This window comes from Oncorhynchus clarkii, chromosome 24 (genome assembly GCF_045791955.1).
Source record: "Oncorhynchus clarkii lewisi isolate Uvic-CL-2024 chromosome 24, UVic_Ocla_1.0, whole genome shotgun sequence".
In the NCBI taxonomy this organism is placed as follows: Eukaryota; Metazoa; Chordata; class Actinopteri; order Salmoniformes; family Salmonidae; genus Oncorhynchus; species Oncorhynchus clarkii.
In genome coordinates this window covers 42,932,813-42,954,775 of record NC_092170.1, presented here as the reverse complement: position 1 = coordinate 42,954,775, position 21,963 = coordinate 42,932,813, and the positions used below count along the sequence as shown (strand labels likewise).

General features: G+C 46.9%; 1 protein-coding gene across 1 annotated transcript in view; it reads left to right on the top strand.

The window, feature by feature from the left end:
* Nucleotides 1-21,963, top strand: part of LOC139382922 (ryanodine receptor 1b (skeletal)) — a 290,972-nt gene that overhangs the window by 191,934 nt on the left and 77,075 nt on the right. The window contains exons 4-17 of the mRNA XM_071127194.1: nucleotides 2,125-2,199; nucleotides 3,443-3,521; nucleotides 3,608-3,720; nucleotides 7,330-7,429; nucleotides 7,541-7,637; nucleotides 8,479-8,553; nucleotides 9,086-9,242; nucleotides 9,774-9,938; nucleotides 11,546-11,667; nucleotides 11,852-12,038; nucleotides 12,816-12,951; nucleotides 14,963-15,058; nucleotides 15,609-15,727; nucleotides 16,600-16,733. Coding sequence (XP_070983295.1) covers nucleotides 2,125-2,199; nucleotides 3,443-3,521; nucleotides 3,608-3,720; nucleotides 7,330-7,429; nucleotides 7,541-7,637; nucleotides 8,479-8,553; nucleotides 9,086-9,242; nucleotides 9,774-9,938; nucleotides 11,546-11,667; nucleotides 11,852-12,038; nucleotides 12,816-12,951; nucleotides 14,963-15,058; nucleotides 15,609-15,727; nucleotides 16,600-16,733 — 1,655 coding nt within the window. The remainder of the gene's footprint in view (nucleotides 1-2,124; nucleotides 2,200-3,442; nucleotides 3,522-3,607; nucleotides 3,721-7,329; nucleotides 7,430-7,540; nucleotides 7,638-8,478; nucleotides 8,554-9,085; nucleotides 9,243-9,773; nucleotides 9,939-11,545; nucleotides 11,668-11,851; nucleotides 12,039-12,815; nucleotides 12,952-14,962; nucleotides 15,059-15,608; nucleotides 15,728-16,599; nucleotides 16,734-21,963) is intronic.

The window sequence follows — 21,963 nt, the reverse complement described above, 5'->3', positions numbered from 1 at the left end:
ACACTTTTATGCGTTTACTCCGTCTTTGGGTGTCGCTGTATCTCTCTCTCTCTGGGTGTACCTCTCTCTCTCTGGGTGTCACTGTACCTCTCTCTCTCTCTGGGTGTACCTCTCTCTCTCTGGGTGTTACTGTATCTCTCTCTCTCTGGGTGTACCTCTCTCTCTCTCTCTGGGTGTTGCTGTACCTCTCTCTGGGTGTCAGTGTACCTCTCTCTCTCTGGGTGTACCTCTCTCTCTCTCTCTGGGTGTCACTGTATCTCTCTCTCTCTCTGGGTGTACCTCTCTCTCCCTCTGGGTGTCACTGTACCTCTCTCTCTCTGGGTGTCACCGTACCTCTCTCTTGGTGTAAGTGTACCTCTCTCTATCTGGGTGTCACTGTACCTCTCTCTCTCTGGGTGTCACTGTACCTCTCTCTCTCTCAGGGTGTACCTCTCTCTCTCTGGGTGTCACTGTATCTCTCTCTCTCTGGGTGTACCTCTCTCTCTCTGGGTGTCACTGTATCTCTCTCTCTCTGGGTGTACCTCTCTCTCGCTCTCTGGGAGTCGCTGTATCTCTCTCTGGGTGTCAGTGTACCTCTCTCTGGGTGTCACTGTACCTCTCTCTGGGTGTCACTGTACCTCTCTCTGGGTGTCACTGTATCTCTCTCTGGGTGTCACTGTACCTCTCTCTGGGTGTACCTCTCTCTCTCTCTCTGGGTGTCAGTGTATCTCCCTCTGGGTGTACCTCTCTCTCTCTGGGTGTCACTGTACCTCTCTCTGGGTGTCAGTGTACCTCTCTCTCTCTGGGTGTACCTCTCTCTCTCTGGGTGTCACTGTACCTCTCTCTGTGTGTCAGTGTACCTCTCTCTCTCTGGGTGTACCTCTCTCTCTCTCTCTGGGTGTCACTGTATCTCTCTCTCTCTCTGGGTGTCAGTGTACCTCTCTCTCTCTGGGTGTACCTCTCTCTCTCTCTCTGGGTGTCGCTGTACCTCTCTCTGGGTGTCAGTGTACCTCTCTTTCTCTGGGTGTACCTCTCTCTCTCTCTCTGGGTGTCACTGTATCTCTCTCTCTCTCTGGGTGTCACTGTACCTCTCTCTGGGTATCAGTGTAACTCTCTCTCTCTGGGTGTACCTCTCTCTCTCTCTGGGTGTCACTGTATCTCTCTCTCTCTCTGGGTGTACCTCTCTCTCCCTCTGGGTGTCACTGTACCTCTCTCTCTCTGGGTGTACCTCTCTCTCTCTCTCTGGGTGTCAGTGTACCTCTCTCTATCTGGGTGTCACTGTACCTCTCTCTCTCTGGGTGTCACTGTACCTCTCTCTCTGGGTGTCACTGTACCTCTCTCTCTCTGGGTGTCACTTTACCTCTCTCTCTCTGGGTGTACCTCTCTCTCTCTCTGGGTGTCATTGTACCTCTCTCTCTCTGGGTGTCACTGTACCTCTCTCTCTCTCTGGGTGTCATTGTACCTCTGGGTGTCAGTGTATCTCTCTCTCTGGGTGTCATTGTACCTCTCTCTATCTGGGTGTCACTGTACCTCTCTATCTCTGGGTGTCACTGTACCTCTCTCTCTCTCTGGGTGTACCTCTCTCTCTCTATGGGTGTCACTGTACCTCTCTCTCTGGGTGTCACTGTACCTCTCTCTCTCTGGGTGTCACTGTACCTCTCTCTCTGGGTGTCACTGTACCTCTCTCTCTGGGTGTCACTTTACCTCTCTCTCTCTGGGTGTACCTCTCTCTCTCTGGGTGTACCTCTCTCTCTCTGGGTGTCATTGTACCTCTCTCTCTTTGGGTGTCATTGTACCTCTGGGTGTCAGTGTATCTCTCTCTCTGGGTGTCATTGTACCTCTCTCTCTCTGGGTGTCATTGTACCTCTGGGTGTCAGTGTACCTCTCTCTCTCTGGGTGTCATTGTACCTCTGGGTGTCAGTGTTAGTTGTGGATATGATATGTGAAGAAGAGATGTTCAATAATATTTTTCAACAATATCTCTTCTTGGTTGTTTTTGTCTTTCATATGCAAAGGAGATCCAGTTACACCTCACAGATCTATGTCCACCCTGACTCTTTGAGCTGGAGAAGGCAAGGTCTTCCTCTGTAGACAGTGTGTTAGTGCAGTCAGTTAACCCTGTGTGTGTGTCTGCTCTGTCCCCAGTCATCCCAAGGAGGAGGCCACCGCACGCTGCTGTACGGCCATGCTATCCTGCTCAGACACTACCACTCTAGCATGGTGAGAACCGTCTCTCCTTCTCTGTCTGTCTGTCTGTCTGTCTGTCTGTCTGTCTCTCTCTCTCTCTCTCTCGCTCTCTCTCTCTGTTTCTTTCTCTCTCTCTCTCTCTCTTTCTATCTGTTTCTCTTTGGAATGAGACTCAATCTCTCCCTTATCTTCTTGTGATCTCCCACATGCATCCTTCTTGTTTGTGTTATTTACTCTGCCTCTTCAGTCTATATCAGTGGTTCCCAAACTGTTTATAGTCCCGTACCCCTTCAAACATTCACCCTCCAGCTGTACCCCCTCTAGCACCAGGGTCAGCTGTACCCCCTCTAGGACCAGGGTCAGCTCACTCTCAAATGTAGTTTTTTTGCCATCATTGTAAGCATGCCACACACACACTATACAATACATTTATTAAACAGAAGAATGAGTGTGAGTTTGTCACAACCCGGCTCGTGGGAAGTGACAAAGAGCTCTTAAAGGACCAGGGCACAAATAATAATATTATAATAATCAATCATTTCGCTCTCTATTTAACCACCTTACATATAAAACCTTATTTGTTCATCAAACATTGTGAATAACTGTCACGATCGTTATAATGAATGTCGGACCAAGGCGCAGGGTACGTAGAGTTCCACATGTTTAATTGAAATGATACTTACAAAAACAATAAAGAGACAAACGAAAAGGTGAAGTCATGGAGTACTCACTGGCCACTACACACAAACAAGATCCCACAAAAAACAGTGGGGGAAATGGCTGCCTAAATATGATCCCCAATCAGAGACAACGCTAAACAGCTGCTTCTGATTGGGAACCATACCAGGCCAACATAGACATAAAATAACCTAGATAAACCCCCCCCTAGTCACACCCCGATCTAACCAACATAGAGAATAAAAGGCTCTCTATGGTGAGGGCGTGACAATAACTCACCACAGGTTAATGAGAAGGGTGTGCTTGAAAGGACACAGATAACTATGTAATGTTGGGTTGTATTGGAGAGTCTCAGTCTTAAATCATTTTCCACACCTGTATTTAGTTTTCATGCTAGTGAGGGCCGAGAATCCACTCTCACATACAGTATATATATTTTTTATAAAATGTGAATCACATTTTTATTTGGTACCCCTCGACTGCATTGCGTGTACCCTTGGGGGGTGCGTGTACCGTAGTTTGGGGATACCTGGTCTACAGTATCTGAGGAATATCTCACACTGCTCTCTCTCTCTCCGTGTCTCACTCTCCTTCTTAGTATCTGAGCTGCCTGACGACGTCTCGGTCACTAACAGATAAGCTGTCCTTCGATGTGGGCCTGCAAGAAGACTGCGTAGGTATGGACTAGAGGTCTTTACTAAGATGTTCCTTGTAGACTTCCCCGATGAAACAATGTGAAATAAACGTGTGTATCTCCCCCTAGGCGAGGCGTGTTGGTGGACGATTCACCCAGCGTCCAAACAGAGGTCAGAGGGAGAGAAGGTCAGGGTAGGAGATGACCTCATCCTGGTCAGCGTCTCCTCAGAGAGATACCTTGTAAGAACCTCCATCACCTCGTCTCCATCTCTCTATCGCTCCATCACCTTGTCTCCATCTCTCTATCGCTCCATCACCTCGTCTCCATCTCTCTATCGCTCCATCACCTCGTCTCCATCTCATCTGTCCATCTCTCTATCGCTCCATCTCATCTGTCCATCTCTCTGTCGCTCCATCACCTCGTCTCCATCTCTCTATCGCTCCATCACCTCGTCTCCATCTCTCTATCGCTCCATCACCTCGTCTCCATCTCTCTATCGCTCCATCACCTTGTCTCCATCTCTCTATCGCTCCATCACCTAGTCTGTCCATCTCTCTATCGCTCCATCACCTCGTCTCCATCTCTCTATCGCTCCATCACCTCATCTCCATCTCTCTATCGCTCCATCACCTCGTCTCCATCTCTCTATCGCTCCATCACCTAGTCTGTCCATCTCTCTATCGCTCCATCACCTCATCTCCATCTCTCTATCGCTCCATCACCTCGTCTCCATCTCTCTATTGCTCCATCACCTCGTCTCCATCTCTTTATCGCTCCATCACCTTGTCTCCATCTCTATCGCTCCATCACCTCGTCTCCATCTCTCTATCGCTCCATCACCTCGTCTCCATCTCATCTGCGCATCTCTCTATCGCTCCATCACCTCATCTGTCCATCTCTATATCGCTCCATCACCTTGTCTCCATCTCTATCGCTCCATCACCTCGTATCCATCTCTCTATCGCTCCATCACCTCATCTCCATCTAATCTGTCCATCTCTCTATCGCTCCATCACCCCGTCTCCATCTCTCTATCGCTCCATCACCTCGTCTCCATTTCATCTGTCCGTCTCTCTATCGCTCCATCACCTCGTCTCCATCTCATCTGTCCATCTCTCTATCGCTCCATCACCTCGTCTCCATCTCATCTGTCAGTCTCTCTATCGCTCCATCACCTCGTCTCCATCTCATCTGTCTGTCTCTCTATCACTCCATCACCTCGTCTCCATCTCATCTGTCCATCTCTCTATCGCTCCATCACCTCGTCTCCATCTCATCTGTCCGTCTCTCTATCACTCCATCACCTCGTCTCCATCTCATCTGTCCGTCTCTCTATCGCTCCATCACCTCGTCTCCATCTCATCTGTCTGTCTCTCTATCGCTCCATCACCTCGTCTCCATCTCATCTGTCCATCTCTCTATCGCTCAATCACCTCGTCTGTCCATCTCTCTATCGCTCCATCACCTCATCTCCATCTCTCTATCGCTCCATCACCTCGTCTCCATCTCTCTATTGCTCCATCACCTCGTCTCCATCTCTTTATCGCTCCATCACCTTGTCTCCATCTCTATCGCTCCATCACCTCATCTGTCCATCTCTATATCGCTCCATCACCTTGTCTCCATCTCTATCGCTCCATCACCTCGTATCCATCTCTCTATCGCTCCATCACCTCATCTCCATCTAATCTGTCCATCTCTCTATCGCTCCATCACCCCGTCTCCATCTCTCTATCGCTCCATCACCTCGTCTCCATTTCATCTGTCCGTCTCTCTATCGCTCCATCACCTCGTCTCCATCTCATCTGTCCATCTCTCTATCGCTCCATCACCTCGTCTCCATCTCATCTGTCAGTCTCTCTATCGCTCCATCACCTCGTCTCCATCTCATCTGTCTGTCTCTCTATCACTCCATCACCTCGTCTCCATCTCATCTGTCCATCTCTCTATCGCTCCATCACCTCGTCTCCATCTCATCTGTCCGTCTCTCTATCACTCCATCACCTCGTCTCCATCTCATCTGTCCGTCTCTCTATCGCTCCATCACCTCTTCTCCATCTCATCTGTCTGTCTCTCTATCACTCCATCACCTCGTCTCCATCTCATCTGTCCATCTCTCTATCGCTCCATCACCTCGTCTCCATCTCATCTGTCCGTCTCTCTATCACTCCATCACCTCGTCTCCATCTCATCTGTCCGTCTCTCTATCGCTCCATCACCTCGTCTCCATCTCATCTGTCTGTCTCTCTATCGCTCCATCACCTCGTCTCCATCTCATCTGTCCATCTCTCTATCGCTCAATCACCTCGTCTGTCCATCTCTCTATCGCTCCATCACCTCATCTCCATCTCTCTATCGCTCCATCACCTCGTCTCCATCTCTCTATTGCTCCATCACCTCGTCTCCATCTCTTTATCGCTCCATCACCTTGTCTCCATCTCTATCGCTCCATCACCTCGTCTCCATCTCTCTATCGCTCCATCACCTCGTCTCCATCTCATCTGCGCATCTCTCTATCGCTCCATCACCTCATCTGTCCATCTCTATATCGCTCCATCACCTTGTCTCCATCTCTATCGCTCCATCACCTCGTATCCATCTCTCTATCGCTCCATCACCTCATCTCCATCTAATCTGTCCATCTCTCTATCGCTCCATCACCCCGTCTCCATCTCTCTATCGCTCCATCACCTCGTCTCCATTTCATCTGTCCGTCTCTCTATCGCTCCATCACCTCGTCTCCATCTCATCTGTCCATCTCTCTATCGCTCCATCACCTCGTCTCCATCTCATCTGTCAGTCTCTCTATCGCTCCATCACCTCGTCTCCATCTCATCTGTCTGTCTCTCTATCACTCCATCACCTCGTCTCCATCTCATCTGTCCATCTCTCTATCGCTCCATCACCTCGTCTCCATCTCATCTGTCCGTCTCTCTATCACTCCATCACCTCGTCTCCATCTCATCTGTCCGTCTCTCTATCGCTCCATCACCTTGTCTCCATCTCATCTGTCTGTCTCTCTATCACTCCATCACCTCGTCTCCATCTCATCTGTCCATCTCTCTATCACTCCATCACCTCGTCTCCATCTCATCTGTCTGTCTCTATAACTCCATCACCTCGTCTCCATCTCATCTGTCCGTCTCTCTATCGCTCCATCACCTCATCTCCATCTCATCTGTACATCTCTCTATCACTCCATCACCTCGTCTCCATCTCATCTGTCCATCTCTCTATCACTCCATCACCTCGTCTCCATCTCATCTGTCTGTCTCTCTATAACTCCATCACCTCGTCTCCATCTCATCTGTCCGTCTCTCTATCGCTCCATCACCTCATCTCCATCTCATCTGTACATCTCTCTATCACTCCATCACCTCGTCTCCATCTCATCTGTCCGTCTCTCTATCGCTCCATCACCTCATCTCCATCTCATCTGTACATCTCTCTATCACTCCATCACCTCATCTCCATCTCATCTGTCTGTCTCTCTATCGCTCCATCACCTCGTCTCCATCTCATCTGTCCATCTCTCTATCGCTCCATCACCTCGTCTCCATCTCATCTGTCCGTCTCTCTATCGCTCCATCACCTCGTCTCCATCTCATCTGTCCATCTCTCTATCGCTCCATCACCTCGTCTCCATCTCATCTGTCCATCTCTCTATCGCTCCATCACCTCACCTCCTCAGTCTTTTTTATTGGAAAACCTATTGGATGTTCTCTGGTGTGACTGATCTGATCTCTCTCTCTGTCTCTCTCTCTGTCTCTCTGTCTCTCTCTCTTTCTCGGTCTCTCTCTCTGTCTCTCTGTGTCTCTCTGTCTATCTCTATCTCTCTCTCTCTACAGCATCTGTCCTATGCCAGTGGTGATCTGATGGTGGATGCGTCCTTCATGCAGACTCTATGGAACATGAACCCTGTGTGTTCAGGCTGCGAGCTGGCTGAGGGTAACTCACCTTAGGATTCACCCTGTAGAGTACAGTCTGTGTGTTGTTGCTCCCGACAGGCTTCCTGGTCGGTGGTCAAGTCCTCAGACTGTGTGTTGTTGTTCCTTACAGGCTTCCTGGCCGGTGGTCAAGTCCTCAGACTGTTCCACGGTCACATGGATGAGTGTCTGGCCATCTCCATGCCTGACGACGGGGACGACAAACGCAGGTGAACAGAACAGCTGTCCGCTTGTTATCATGTCCTGCTTTTATCCCTCTGTCCTCCAGTTATCTTGTCCCTTTGTCCTCCTGTTACTCTGTCCTCCTGTTACCCTGTCCTCCTGTTACCCTGTCCTCCCGTCCTCCTGTTACCCTGTCCTCCTGTTATACTGTCCCCTTGTTACCCTGTCCTCCTGTTACCCTGTCCTCCTGTTACCCTGTCCTCCTGTCCTCCTGGTACCCTGTCCTCCTGTCTTCATGTTACCCAGTCCTCCTGTTACCAAGTCCCTCTGTCCTCCAGTTACCATGTCCTTCTGTCCTCCTGTTGCCATGTCCTTCTGTCCTCCTGTTACCATGTCCTCCTGTCCTCCTGTTAGCCTGTCCTTCTGTCCTCCTGTTACCAAGTCCCTCTGTCCTCTGGTTACCATGTCCTTCTGTCCTCCTGTCCTCCTGTTGCCATGTCCTTCTGTCCTCCTGTTGCCATGTCCTTCTGTCCTCCTGTTACTATGTCCCTCGAACATCAACAAAGATACACACCTGTCATTTGTTCCTGCTGTTATAATTTTTTGTATTTTCAACTCCTCCTCCTTCTCCACCTCCTTTTCACCCTCCTCTTTCTCTACCTCCTCTTCCTCCTCCTTCTCTACCTCCTCTTCCTCCTTCTCTTTCTCTACCTCCTTTACTTCCTCCTCTTTCTCTACCTCATCTTCCTCCTCCTCCTCCTCTACCTCCTCTTCCTCCTCCTCCTTCTCACCCCCTTCCTCCTCCTTCTCTTCCCCTTCCTCCTCTTCCAACCTGCTCCTCCCTCCTCCTCCTCCTACTTTTGCTCCTCCTCCTCCTCCTCTCTGTAGCACCGCCCACTATGAAGGAGGAGCCGTGTGTAGCCAGGCCCGTTCTTTATGGAGACTGGAGCCTCTGAGAATCAGGTTACTGGCTCTTCTGTCTGTTCCCTATGACATAAAAACACAACTGTGTTGTTTTCATAAAGACTCCAAATCACTACTTAAAGGGATTCTTCTGGATTTTTGGCAATAAAGCTCTTTATCTACTTCCCCGGAGTCATGCCTCTGTCGCGCAGTTTGAAGGAAGTTGCTAACTAGTGTTAAGCCAATTGCTAACTACCATTAGCACAATGACTGGACGCTAGTTAGCATTGGCTTTAGAAAACTACCTCTAATTTCCTTCATACTGGACTCCAGGGAAGTAAACAAATGGCTTCATTGCCCAAAATCCCAAAGTACCCCTTTAATTGATTAACCATCCATAGACGTGTTGTGTCTTCCTGCGCGTTTTGAAAGGTACAGTGTGTAGAGTCTCAATGCAAATGCTAATAAAAAATGCTAAATGCTAAAAGCTGTAAACAAGTGTCAGTGTTCTTCAATTTGCTCCAAAATAAAGCATGAATCCGTGTAGCAGTAACATGTTGAGGCTAAGTGTGTCCCTTGTCTGCCCCGGTAGCTGGAGCGGCAGCCACATGAAGTGTGGCCAGTCGTTCCGTGTGCGCCACATCACCACGGGCCGTTACCTCTGTCTGGACGAGGAGAAGGGCCTAATGGTCCTCGACCCTGAGAGGGCCAACACCAAACTGTCTGCCTTCAGCTTCCGCGTGTCAAAGGTCAGATACCCTCACTGTTAATCTATTGTCAATGTTCTGGTCGTTGCTCATTTGTTTTGGTGTTGTTCTAGTGTTGTTTATTACTGTAAACTCAGAACTCTTGGTCATAACTAGGGAGCTTCCCTATATCACGAAAAACTCTGGGTCTTCATTGGTCAGGTGACAGATCAGAACTCAGGGACCTAGTCGTAGCCTATGATGCTCTCCCTCATGTTCCCTTCTTCTTCTACTTCTTCTACTTCTACTTCTTCTTCTACTTCTTCTACTTCTACTTCTTCTACTTCTACTTCTTCTTCTTCTACTTCTTCTTCTACTTCTACTTCTACTTCTACTTCTTCTTCTTCTTCTTCTACTTATTTTACTTCTTCTTCTACTTCTTCTTCTACTTCTTCTTCTTCTACTTCTTCTTCTACTTCTACTTCTTCTTCTTCTACTCCTACTTCTTCTTCTACTTCTTCTTCTACTTCTACTTCTTCTTCTTTTTCTCTTCTTTCTCTCCTACATTGCCCACAAACTGGTTCCCTTGAGCAGGAGAAGGTGGAACAGGCTCGTAAGCGAGACGTGGAGGGAATGGGCATCCCAGAGATCAAGTATGGAGAGTCCATGTGTTTTGTCCAGCACGTGTCCACCAGCCTGTGGCTTACCTACGCCTCCCTGGATGCTAAGGCTGCTCGCCTGGGGACCATGAAGAGGAAGGTAGGGGCTGGGTTTAAGGTTTATTTAAAGGTATAGTTTGAGATTTTGTCAAGTAAGTCCACTAACCCGGAGTCAGGTAAAGTCATGGATATCATTTTTATGTCTCGTCGTGTAGTTTGAAAAAAGTTGAAGGTCATTTCCGGAGCCATTGCTAGCTAGCGTTAGAGCAAAGACTAGAAGTCTATGGGATTAGCTAGCGTTAGAGCAAAGACTAGAAGTCTATGGGATTAGCTAGCGTTAGAGCATAGACGAGAAGTCTATGGGATTAGCTAGCATTAGCACAAATAGCTAGTTGATTCCATAGACTTCCAGTCATTGTGCTAGCTCTAGTTAGTTTCTGTAGACATTGCTATCTTCAACTTCCTTCAAAATGCACGAAGAAACAAAAATGGTATCTATGAGTTCATCTGACTCTGGGTTAAAAAAAAAGAATTGTACCTTTATTTAACTAGGCAAGAACAAATTCTTATTTACAATGACGGCCTAGAAATAGTGGGTTAACTGCCTTGTTCAGAGGCAGAACAACAGATTTTTACCTTGTCAGCTCGCAGATTCGATCTTACAGCCATTCAGTTATTAGTCCAACGCTCTAACCACTAGGCTACCTGCCGAACCGCTTATCTACGACTCTGGGTAAATGGCTTAATTTACAAAATCTTAAACTATCCCAGGGGCTTAGGCTCATTCAACATGGATATATATAGAAACATAACCCTAACTCTGGGGCCTATGAAGAGAAAGGTACGGTCTGGTGCAGTTACCATTGAATGCTCCTGCAGACAGCTGCTCTCAGGACCACTAGGGACCACTGTTCTCAGGATCACTAGGTGCCACTGCTCTCTGGACCACTAGGGACCACTGTTCTCGGGACCACTAGGGACCACTGTTCTCAGGACCACTAGGGACCACTGTTTTTGGGACAACTAGGGACCAATGTTCTCAGGACCACTAGGGTCCCCTAGGGACCACTGTTCTCGGGACCACTAGGGACCACTGTTCTCGGGAACACTAGGGACCACTAGGGACCACTGTTCTCGGGATCACTAGGGACCACTGTTCTCGGGACCACTAGGGACCACTGTTCTCAGGACCACTAGGGACCACTGTTCTCAGGACCACTAGGGACCGCTGCTCTCGGGACCACTAGGGACCGCTTGGGAACACTAGAGACCACTAGGGACCGCTGCTCTCTGGACCACTAGGGACCACTAGGGACCGCTGCTCTCTGGACCACTAGGGACCACTAGGGACCGCTGCTCCTGAGTGGCGTAGTGGTCTAAGACACTGCATCTCAGTGCAAGAGGCGTCACTGCAATCCCTGGTTCGAATCCAAGCTGCATCACATCCGTCCGTGATTGGGAGTCCCATAGGGCGGCCCAGCGTCGTCCGGGTTTGGCCGTCACTGTAAATAAGAAGTTGTTCTTAATTGACTTGCCTCGTTAAATAAAGGTGAAATAAAAAAAACTTTGGTTGCACTAATGAGTTGTTCTCTGTGATAACCAGGCTTCCTCACCAGCCCGATGCTGGGCGTGTGTACACCTACTAGATGGAAAACTGGTTCATTGTCCTTTAGTGTTGGTTCTCAATCCCCCTTCTCCTGTCCCCAGGCCATTCTGCACCAGGAGGGTCACATGGACGATGCCCTGACTGTGGCCCGGTCCCAGACAGAGGAGTCTCAGGCTGCTAGGATGATCTTTAGCACCACAGGACTCTTCAGGCAGTTCATCAAGTACGACCATTACAAACACACACACACATGCACGCACACGTTTTGGACATTTCCACTGCAAGGTCTTTGTCAGGCCGACAAACAGTGTGCAGACATCTCTATTATCCTCGTAATATCTTTGTACCCTGCAGGGATAATTCTTGGATGTACTTTTGACTTTACGTGTGTGTGTGTTCTGTCCCAGGGGTCTGGACTCCCTGCAGGGGAAGAATAAGTCCCCTGTCCCCGTGCCTCTACCCCTGGACGGGGTCGTCCTCTCCCTGCAGGACCTTATCTTCTACTTCCGTCCCCCCGAAGACGAGCTGGAACACGAGGAGAAACAGACAAAGCTGCGCTCCCTCCGAAACCGACAGAACCTCTTCCAAGAGGAGGTCAATATCAATAACCTTTTCAGATTTAAAGTCCGTACAGTGACTACTTAAATGTTCTTGAGATGGTTTGGCTTCAACTCGACTGAAGCGCTGTCCATTCACCTGAAGAGTAGATTCACCATGTACTACGGTGTGTTGATATTATATAAATGTGGTTGTGGACCAAAAGTACTTGAAACCACTGAAGCACTCAGGACTGGTTGATGTTATGGATCGCGAACTAACCCTATGACCACGTGGGTACAGGATCTAACCCTATGACCACGTGGGTACAGGATCTAATCCTATGACCACGTGGGTACAGGATCTAATCCTATGACCACGTGGGTACAGGATCTAATCCTATGACCACGTGGGTACAGGATCTAATCCTATGACCACGTGGGTACAGGATCTAATCCGATGACCACGTGGGTATAGGATCTAATCCTATGACCACGTGGGTACGGGATCTAATCCTATGACCACGTGGGTACAGGATCTAATCCTATGACAACGTGGGTACGGGATCTAATCCTATGACCACGTGGGTACAGTATCTAATCCTATGACCACGTGGGTATAGGATCTAATCCTATGACCACGTGGGTATAGGATCTAATCATATGACCACGTGGGTATAGGATCTAATCCTATGACCACGTGGGTATAGGATCTAATCCTATGACCACATGGGTACAGGATCTAATCCTATGACCACGTGGGTACAGGATCTAATCCGATGACCAGGTAGGTAGGTATAGGCTCTAACCCTATGTGTGTTGACCTCTCCAACAGGGTATGATCACCATCGTGCTAGAGTGTATCGACCGTCTGAACGTTTACAACACTGCTGCTCACTTCTCTGAGTTCGCCGGAGAGGAGGCGGCTGAGTCCTGGAAGGAGATTGTCAACTTGCTCTATGAGCTGCTGGGTATGACCACGTGGGGACAAAGAGTTTTATTCTACAGTCCACAAAGTGTATCTTCTGCTTAATCTCACTGTTTATCAGTGCATAGCTTTAGAATAGATCAGATTGGAACACGTTTGAAGAAATGTACTGTCGAGCAAAAACACTATATATACAAAAGCAGAAACATTGAATCACTCATTATTAAAATAAAATAAGCAGTAAAAAAAAATGCATGAAGAAGTGGAGGCTGAATACGGCTGATGTTGATGATTCAACATATCTCTCCTACCTCTTCCCTGTTCTCCCTCTCTCCACCTCTTCCCTGTTCTCCCTCCACCTCTTCCCTGTTCTCCCTCTCTCCACCTCTTCCCTGTTCTCCCTCTCTCCACCTCTTCCCTGTTCTCCCTCCACCTCTTCCCTGTTCTCCCTCCCTCCACCTCTTCCCTGTTCTCCCTCCCTCCACCTCTTCCCTGTTCTCCCTCCACCTCTTCCCTGTTCTCCCTCCACCTCTTCCCTGTTCTCCCTCCACCTCTTCCCTGTTCTCCCTCCACCTCTTCCCTGTTCTCCCTCCCTCCACCTCTTCCCTGTTCTCCCTCCCTCCACCTCGTCCCTGTTCTCCCTCCACCTCTTCCCTGTTCTCCCTCCACCTCTTCCCTGTTCTCCCTCCCTCCACCTCTTCCCTGTTCTCCCTCCACCTCTTCCCTGTTCTCCCTCCACCTCTTCCCTGTTCTCCCTCCCTCCACCTCTTCCCTGTTCTCCCTCCCTCCACCTCTTCCCTGTTCTCCCTCCACCTCTTCCCTGTTCTCCCTCCCACCCTCCACCTCTTCCCTGTTCTCTTTCCCTCCACCTCTTCCCCATTCTCCCTCCACCTCTTCCCTGTTCTCCCTCCCTCCACCTCTTCCCTGTTCTCCCTCCACCTCTTCCCTGTTCTCCCTCCCTCCACCTCTTCCCTGTTCTCCCTCCACCTCTTCACTGTTCTCCCTCCCTCTTCCCTGTTCTCCCTCCACCTCTTCCCTGTTCTCCCTCCACCTCTTCCCTGTCCTCCCTCCACCTCTTCCCTGTCCTCCCTCCACCTCTTCCCTGTTCTCCCTCCACCTCTTCCCTGTCCTCCCTCCACCTCTTCCCTGTTCTCCCTCCCTCCACCTCTTCCCTGTTCTCCCTCCCTCCACTTCTTCCCTGTCCTCCCTCCACCTCTTCCCTGTCTTCCCTCCACCTCTTCCCTGTTCTCCCTCCACCTCTTCCCTGTTCTCCCTCCCTCCACCTCTTCCCTGTTCTCCCTCCCTCCACTTCTTCCCTGTTCTCCCTCCACCTCTTCCCTGTTCTCCCTCCCTCCACCTCTTCCCTGCCCTCCCTCCACTTCTTCCCTGTTCTCCCTCCACCTCTTCCCTGTTCTCCCTCCACCTCTTCCCTGTCCTCCCTCCACCTCTTCCCTGTCCTCCCTCCACCTCTTCCCTGTCCTCCCTCCACCTCTTCCCTGTTCTCCCTCCACCTCTTCCCTGTCCCCCCTCCACCTCTTCCCTGTTCTCCCTCCCTCCACCTCTTCCCTGTTCTCCCTCCCTCCACTTCTTCCCTGTTCTCCCTCCCTCCACTTCTTCCCTGTTCTCCCTCCACCTCTTCCCTGTTCTCCCTCCCTCCACCTCTTCCCTGCCCTCCCTCCACTTCTTCCCTGTTCTCCCTCCACCTCTTCCCTGTTCTCCCTCCACCTCTTCCCTGTTCTCCCTCCACCTCTTCCCTGTCCTCCCTCCACCTCTTCCCTGTCCTCCCTCCACCTCTTCCCTGTTCTCCCTCCACCTCTTCCCTGTCCTCCCTCCACATCTTCCCTGTTCTCCCTCCCTCCACCTCTTCCCTGTTCTCCCTCCCTCCACCTCTTCCCTGTTCTCCCTCCCTCCACCTCTTCCCTGTTCTCCCTCCCTCCACTTCTTCCCTGTTCTCCCTCCCTCCACCTCTTCCCTGCCCTCCCTCCACTTCTTCCCTGTTCTCCATCCACCTCTTCCCTGCCCTCCCTCCACCTCTTCCCTGTTCTCCCTCCCAGCCTCTCTGATCAGGGGGAACCGTTCTAACTGTGCGCTGTTCTGTGATAACCTGGACTGGCTGGTCAGCAAACTGGACCGGTTGGAGGCCTCTTCAGGTACCTAGAGTTCTGCTCGATGCCACTCACCCTGGCTAGGGGCAGGAGTTTTTCCTGGTTTAGGCTGTGTAGTTACTGATAAGGAAAAACTCAGGGCACTACCCATTATATATCTGACTTGAAGGTTCTTTCAGCACAGGACCGCGTTCATCATCACTCCCTCCCTACCTCCCTCCCTCATCTCTCCCTCTCCTCCCTATCTCCCTCTCCTCCCTCTCTCCCTCTCCTCCCTCTTTCTCTCCCTCTCTCCATCTCTCTCTCCATCTCTCTCTCCATCATCCCCTCTCTCTCCCCCTCTCCTCCCTCTCCTCCCTCTCTCTCTCCCTCTCTCCCTCTCTCCCTCCCTCTCCTCCCTCTCTCCCTCCCTCTCTCCCTCTCCTCCCTCTCTCCCTCTCTCCCTCCCTCTCCACCCTCTCTCCCTCCCTCTCCTCCCCTCTCTCTCCCTCTCCACCCTCTCTCTCTCCCTCTCCCCCTCTCTCCCTCTTCTCCCTCTCTCCCTCTCTCCCTCTTATCCCTCTCCTCCCACTCCTCCCTCTCTCCCTTGCTCCAGGTATCTTGGAGGTGTTGCACTGTGTCCTGATTGAGAGTCCAGAGGTTCTGAACATCATTCAGGAGAACCACATCAAATCTATCATCTCTTTGCTGGACAAACATGGCAGAAACCACAAGGTCAGTGATGTCTGGCAGATGTTTGGATGTTTGTACATCTGTAGGGTCTGGATAGGTGTTAGCAGTGTAGTGGTGGAACTTCCATCATAAATATCTGCAAATATCAAATGGTCAAGAGGCCAAGGGGCCAAAGGGAAGGGGTAGGGAGTGAATTGGGACCAGCTGACTTACTTCCCAGTTTGGAGCCCACACTTCCTTGAACTTTCCTCACATTTCCTTGTCTCTGTCACTGTCTCTGTCTCTGTCACTGTCTCTGACTCTCTGTCTCTCTCTCTCTCTGTCTCTCTCTCTGTCTCTCTCTCTCTCTGTCTCTCTCTCTCTCTGTCTCTCTCTCTCTCTGTCTCTCTCTCTGTCTCTGTCTCTCTCTCTGTCACTGTCTCTCTCTCTGTCACTGTCTCTCTCTCTGTCCCTGTCTCTGTCTCTCTCTGTCACTGTCTCTCTGTCTCTCTGTCACTGTCTCTCTCTCTGTCTCTGTCACTGTCTCTCTCTCTCTCTGTCTCTCTCTTTGTCTCTCTCTGTCTCTCTGTCTCTCTGTCTCTGTCTCTGTCTATGTCTCTGTCTGTCTCTATGTCTCTGTCTCTCTTTGTCTCTCTGTCTCTGTCTTTGTCTCTATGTCTCTGTCTGTCTCTCTTTGTCTCTCTGTCTCTGTCTCTGACTCTGTCTCTCTCTCTGTCTCTCTGTCTCTCTGACTCTGTCTCTGTATCTCTCTCTCTCTGTCTCTCTCTCTCTCTTTCTCTCTGACTCTGTCTGTCTCTCTGTCTCTGTCTCTCTCTCTCTCTCTGTGACTCTGTCTCTGTCTCTCTCTCTTTCTCTCTGACTCTGTCTCTCTCTCTGTGACTCTGTCTCTGTCTCTCTGTCTCTGTCTCTCCTAGGTGTTGGACGTGCTCCGGTCTCTTTGTGTGTGTAACGGTGTGGCTGTAAGGTCCAATCAGAACCTCATCACAGAGAATCTATTTCCAGGTCGCGATCTCCTATTGCAGACCAACATTGTCAACTATGTAACCAGGTAATATATAATATAATATATAACAGTATATACGTTAACATATAATTCATAATATATAATATATACGTTAACATATCATTCACAATATATAATATATACTGTTAACATATCATTCACAATATATAATATATACTGTTAACATATCATTCATAATATATAATATATACTGTTAAGAAATCATTCATACCCCTTAGATTATTCCACATTTTGTTGTGCTACAGCTTGAATTCAAAATGTATTAAATATATATTGTTCTCACCCATCTACACTCAATACCCCATAATGACAAAGTGAAAACATGTTTTTAGATTAAAAATAAATAAATCTCAGTTTTCCTGAAAATGAAATACAGAAATATCAATATAAATAAATAAATTATATATATATATATATATATATATATATAATATATAAATATCAACATAAATAAATAAATAAATTATATATATATATATATATATATATATATAATATATAAATATCAACATAAATAAATAAATAAATTATATATATATATATATATATATAAAATATATAAATATCAACATAAATAAATAAATAAATTATATATATATATATATATAATATATAAATATCAAATTTACATAAGAAATACAGAAATATCAATATAAATAAATAAATAATATATATATATATATAAATATCACATTTACATAAGTATTCACATCCCCCAAGTCAATACATACAATAAAAACAAACAACTTTCTACCTAAATTAGAAACGTATAATATCTGAAAATGTAGCTAGACTCTTCCACGGAACCCAAACCGGCTGGGCGCGTGCCCCATTGTGCGCTATCGTGCATAAATTAACTTTTTTTAATTTATTTTTTATTTCACCTTTATTTAACCAGGTAGGCTAGTTGAGAACACCTTTATTTAACCAGGTAGGCTAGTTGAGAACAAGTTCTCATTTACAATTGCGACCTGGCCATGATAAAGCAAAGCAGTTCGACACATACAACAACACAGTGTCCCCCTACACCAAACGCGATCACGACACGCAGGTTAAAATAGCAAAACAAATTCTGAACCAATGACATTCATTTGAGGACAGGTTGAAAAGCATTAAACATGTATGGCAATTTAGCTAGATAGCTTGCACTTGCTAGCTAATTTGTCCTATTTAGATAGCTTGCTGTTGCTAGCGGATTTGTCCTATTTAGATAGCTTGCTGTTGCTAGCTAATTTGTCCTATTTAGATAGCTTGCTGTTGCTAGCTAATTTGTCCTATTTAGATAGCTTGCTGTTGCTAGCTAATTTGTCCTGGGATATAAACATTGAGTTGTTATTTTACCTGAAATGCACAAGGTCCTCTACTCCGACAATTAATCCACACATAAAACGGCCAACCAAATCGTTTCTAGTCATCTCTCCTCCTTCCAGGCTTTTTCATCTTTGAACTTATATGGTGATCGGCATCTACACTTTCATAGTATTACCACGACAACCGGCAAAACATGTAGTCTTTCAATCACCCACGTGGGTATAACCAATGAGGAGATGGCACGGTGGGTACCTGCTTCTATAAACCAATGAGGAGATGAGGAGATGCAGGACTTGCAGCGCGATTTGCGTCAGAGATAGGAATGACTTCTATTTTAGCCCTTGGCTCGTTGGCGCGCGCGATAATTGAATAACATGGATTTCTACGTGTCCGGTCTGGTCAGCATGTTACTCATATACATGAATGACTGTTTCAGTTGCTGGAACCATTTAGCTCTGTTTCGTTTGTTGCTACACCTTGTTTGACCAGCGTTGTGTCAAGTCACTCTGGTTCACACTGACCGTGGCGTGGGCAGAAAGTAGCCTTTTATGAACTGATCTGTCGATAAATTCAGGGCATCAATGTTGCTGAGGAAAGTAGGAAAACTTTTATAGTTTCTATTTGAGATTCTTCAGATTAGCCACCCTTTGCCTTGATGACCGCTTTGCATACTCTTGGCATTCTCTCAACTAGCTTCACTTGGAATGCTTTTCCAACAGTCTTGAAGGTGTTCCCACATATGCTGAGCACTTGTTAGCTGCTTTTCCTTCACTCTGCTGTCCAACTCATCCCAAAAATTCTCAATTGGGCTGAGGTTGGGTGATTGTGGAGGCCAGGTCATCTGATGCAACACTCCATCACTCTCTTTCTTGGTCAAATAGCCCTTACACAGCCTGGAGGTGTGTTGGGTCATTGTTCTGTTGAAAAACAAATGATAGTCCCACTAAGCGCGAACCAGATGGGATGGCGTATCTCTGCAGAGTGCTGTGTTAGCCATGCTGGTTGTGTGCGGTGAATTCTAAATAAATCACTGACAGTGTCACCATCAAAGCACCATCACACCTCCTCCTCCATGCTTCACGGTGGGAACCACACAAAGAGATCATCCGTTCACCTACTCTGCGTCTCACAAAGACACGGCAGTTGGAACCAAAAATGTAAAATTTGGATTCATCAGAACAAAGGACAGATTTCCACCGGTCTAACGTCCATTGCTCGTGTTTCTTAGCCCAATCAAGTCTCTTCTTAATATTGCAGCAATTCGACCATAAAGGCCTGATTCACAGTCTCCTCTGAACAGTTGATGTTGTGATATGTCTGTTACTCTGTGAAGCATTTATTTGGGTTGCAATTTCTGAGGCTGGAAAAACTCTAATGACCTTATCCTCTGCAGCAAAGGAAACTCTGGGTCTTCCTTTCCTGTGGCGATCCTCATGAGAGACAGTTTCATCATTGCGCTTGATGGTTTCAGCGATTGCACTTGAAGAAACTTTATAAGTGACTACCACATGAAGCTGGTTGAGAGAATGCCAAGAGTGTGCAAAGCTGTCATCAAGGCAAAGGGTGGCTACTGTAAAGAATGTTAAATATAAAATATATTTTGATTTGTTTAATACTTTTTTTGTTTACTTAATTATTCCATATGTGTTATTTAATCATTTTGATGTCTACACTATTATTAATATCCTACAATTATAGAAAATAGTAAAAAATAAAAATAAAGAAACACCTTGAATGTGTCCAAATTTCTGACTGGTATTGTATGTACAGTTTCCTGAAACGGGTCACATTTCAGCTTTTCATTTTTAAATAATTTGTATAAATGTCCAAAAAATAAACATAATTCCACTTTGACATTATGGAATATTGTGTTTAGGCCAGTGACACAACATCTCAATTTAATCAATTTGGAATAAGAATATGTTCTATAGACAGTGTAAATATATATATATATATATATATATATATATATATATATATATATATATATATATATATGTGTGTGTAGATTATATATATATATATACAGTGCATTTAGAAAGTATTCAGACCCCTTGACTTTTTCCACATTTTGTTGCGTTACAGTCTTATTCTAAAATGGATAAAAAAACATAAAAACAAATCCTCATCAATCTTCACAGAAACCAAAGTGAAAACATTTTTTTATTTTATTTTTGATAATTTATCAAATAGAATAAAAAGCAGAAATATTATTTTTTATTATTATTTACATAAGTATTTAGACCCTTTGCTATGAGAATCTAAATTGAGCTCAGGTGCATCCTGTTTCCATTGATCATCCTTAAGATGTTTCTACAACTTGATTGGGGTCCACCTGTGGTAAATTCAATTGAGTGGACATGATTTGGAAAGGCGCACACCTGTCTGTATAAGGTCTCACAGTTGACAGTGCATGTCAGAGCAAAAATCCATGAGGTTGAAGGAATTATCCGTAGAGCTCTGAGACAGGATTGTGTCGAGGCACAGATCTGGTGAAGAATGCAGTGGCCTCCATCATTCTTAAATGGAAGAAGTTTGGAACCAACAAGACTCTTCCTAGAGCTGGCCGCCCGGCCAAGCTGAGCAATGGAGGAGAAGGGCCTTGGTCAGGGAGGTGACCAAGAACCCGATGGTCACTCTGACAGAGCTCCAGAGTTCCTCTGTGGAGAGAAGAGAACCTTCCAGGTGGACAACCATCTCTGCACCACTCCACCAATCAGGCCTTTATGATGGAGTGGTCAGACGGAAGCCACTCCTCAGTAAAAAGCACATGACAGCCAGCTTGGAGTTTGCCAAAAGGCACCTAAAGACTCTTAGACCATGAGAAACATGATTCTCTGGTCTTGATGAAACCAAGATTGAACTCTGGAGGAACATCACGTCACATCTGGAGAAAACCTTACAGTGAAGTGGTGGCAGCATCATGCTGTGAAGCATGAAGGTGGCAGCATCATGCTCTGGGGATGTTTTTCAGAAGCAGGGATGGAGAGACTAGTCAGGATTGAGGGAGAGATGAACGGAGCAAAGTACAGATGAAAACCTGCTCCAGAGCGCTCAGGACCTCAGACTGGGGGCGAAGGTTCACCATCCAACAGGACAACGACCCTAAGCACACAGCCAAGACAATGCAGGAGTGACTTCGGGACAAGTCTCTGAATGAATCCTTGAGTGGTTCAGCCAGAGCCTGGACTTTAACCCGATTGAACATCTCTGGAGAGACCTGAAAATAGCTGTGCAGCAACGCTCCCCATCCAACCTGACAGAGCTTGAGAAGATCTGCAGAGAAGAATGGGAGAAACTCCCCAAATACAGATGTGCCAAGCTTGTAGCGTCATACCCAAGAACACTCTAGGCTGTAATCCCTGCCAAAGGTACTTCAACAAAGTACTGAGTAAAGGGTCTGAATACTTATGTAAATGTGATATTTCAGTTTAGTTTTTTTAATACATTATTTATTTGCAAAAAGGTTAAGGTTGCTTTGTCGTTATGGGGTATTGTGATGTCATTATGGGGTATTGTGATGTCATTATGAGGTATTGTGATGTCATTATGAGGTATTGTGATGTCATTATGGGGTATTGTGATGTCATTATGAGGTATTGTGATGTCATTATGAGGTATTGTGTGTAGATTGATGAGAATGAAAAAAAAAAAACATTTTAGAATAAGGCTGTAACGTAACAAAATGTGGAAAAAGTCAAGGGGTCTGAATACTTTCTAAATGCCCTGTATATATATATATATATATATATATATATATATATATATATATATATACATACACTGAGTGTACAAAACATTAGGAACACCTGCTCTTTCCATGACACAGACGGACCAGGTGAATCCAGGTGAAAGATATGATCCCTTATTGATGTCACTTGTTAAATCCACTTCAATCATAGATGAAGGGGAGGAGGCAGGTGGTTAAAGAAGGATTTTTAAG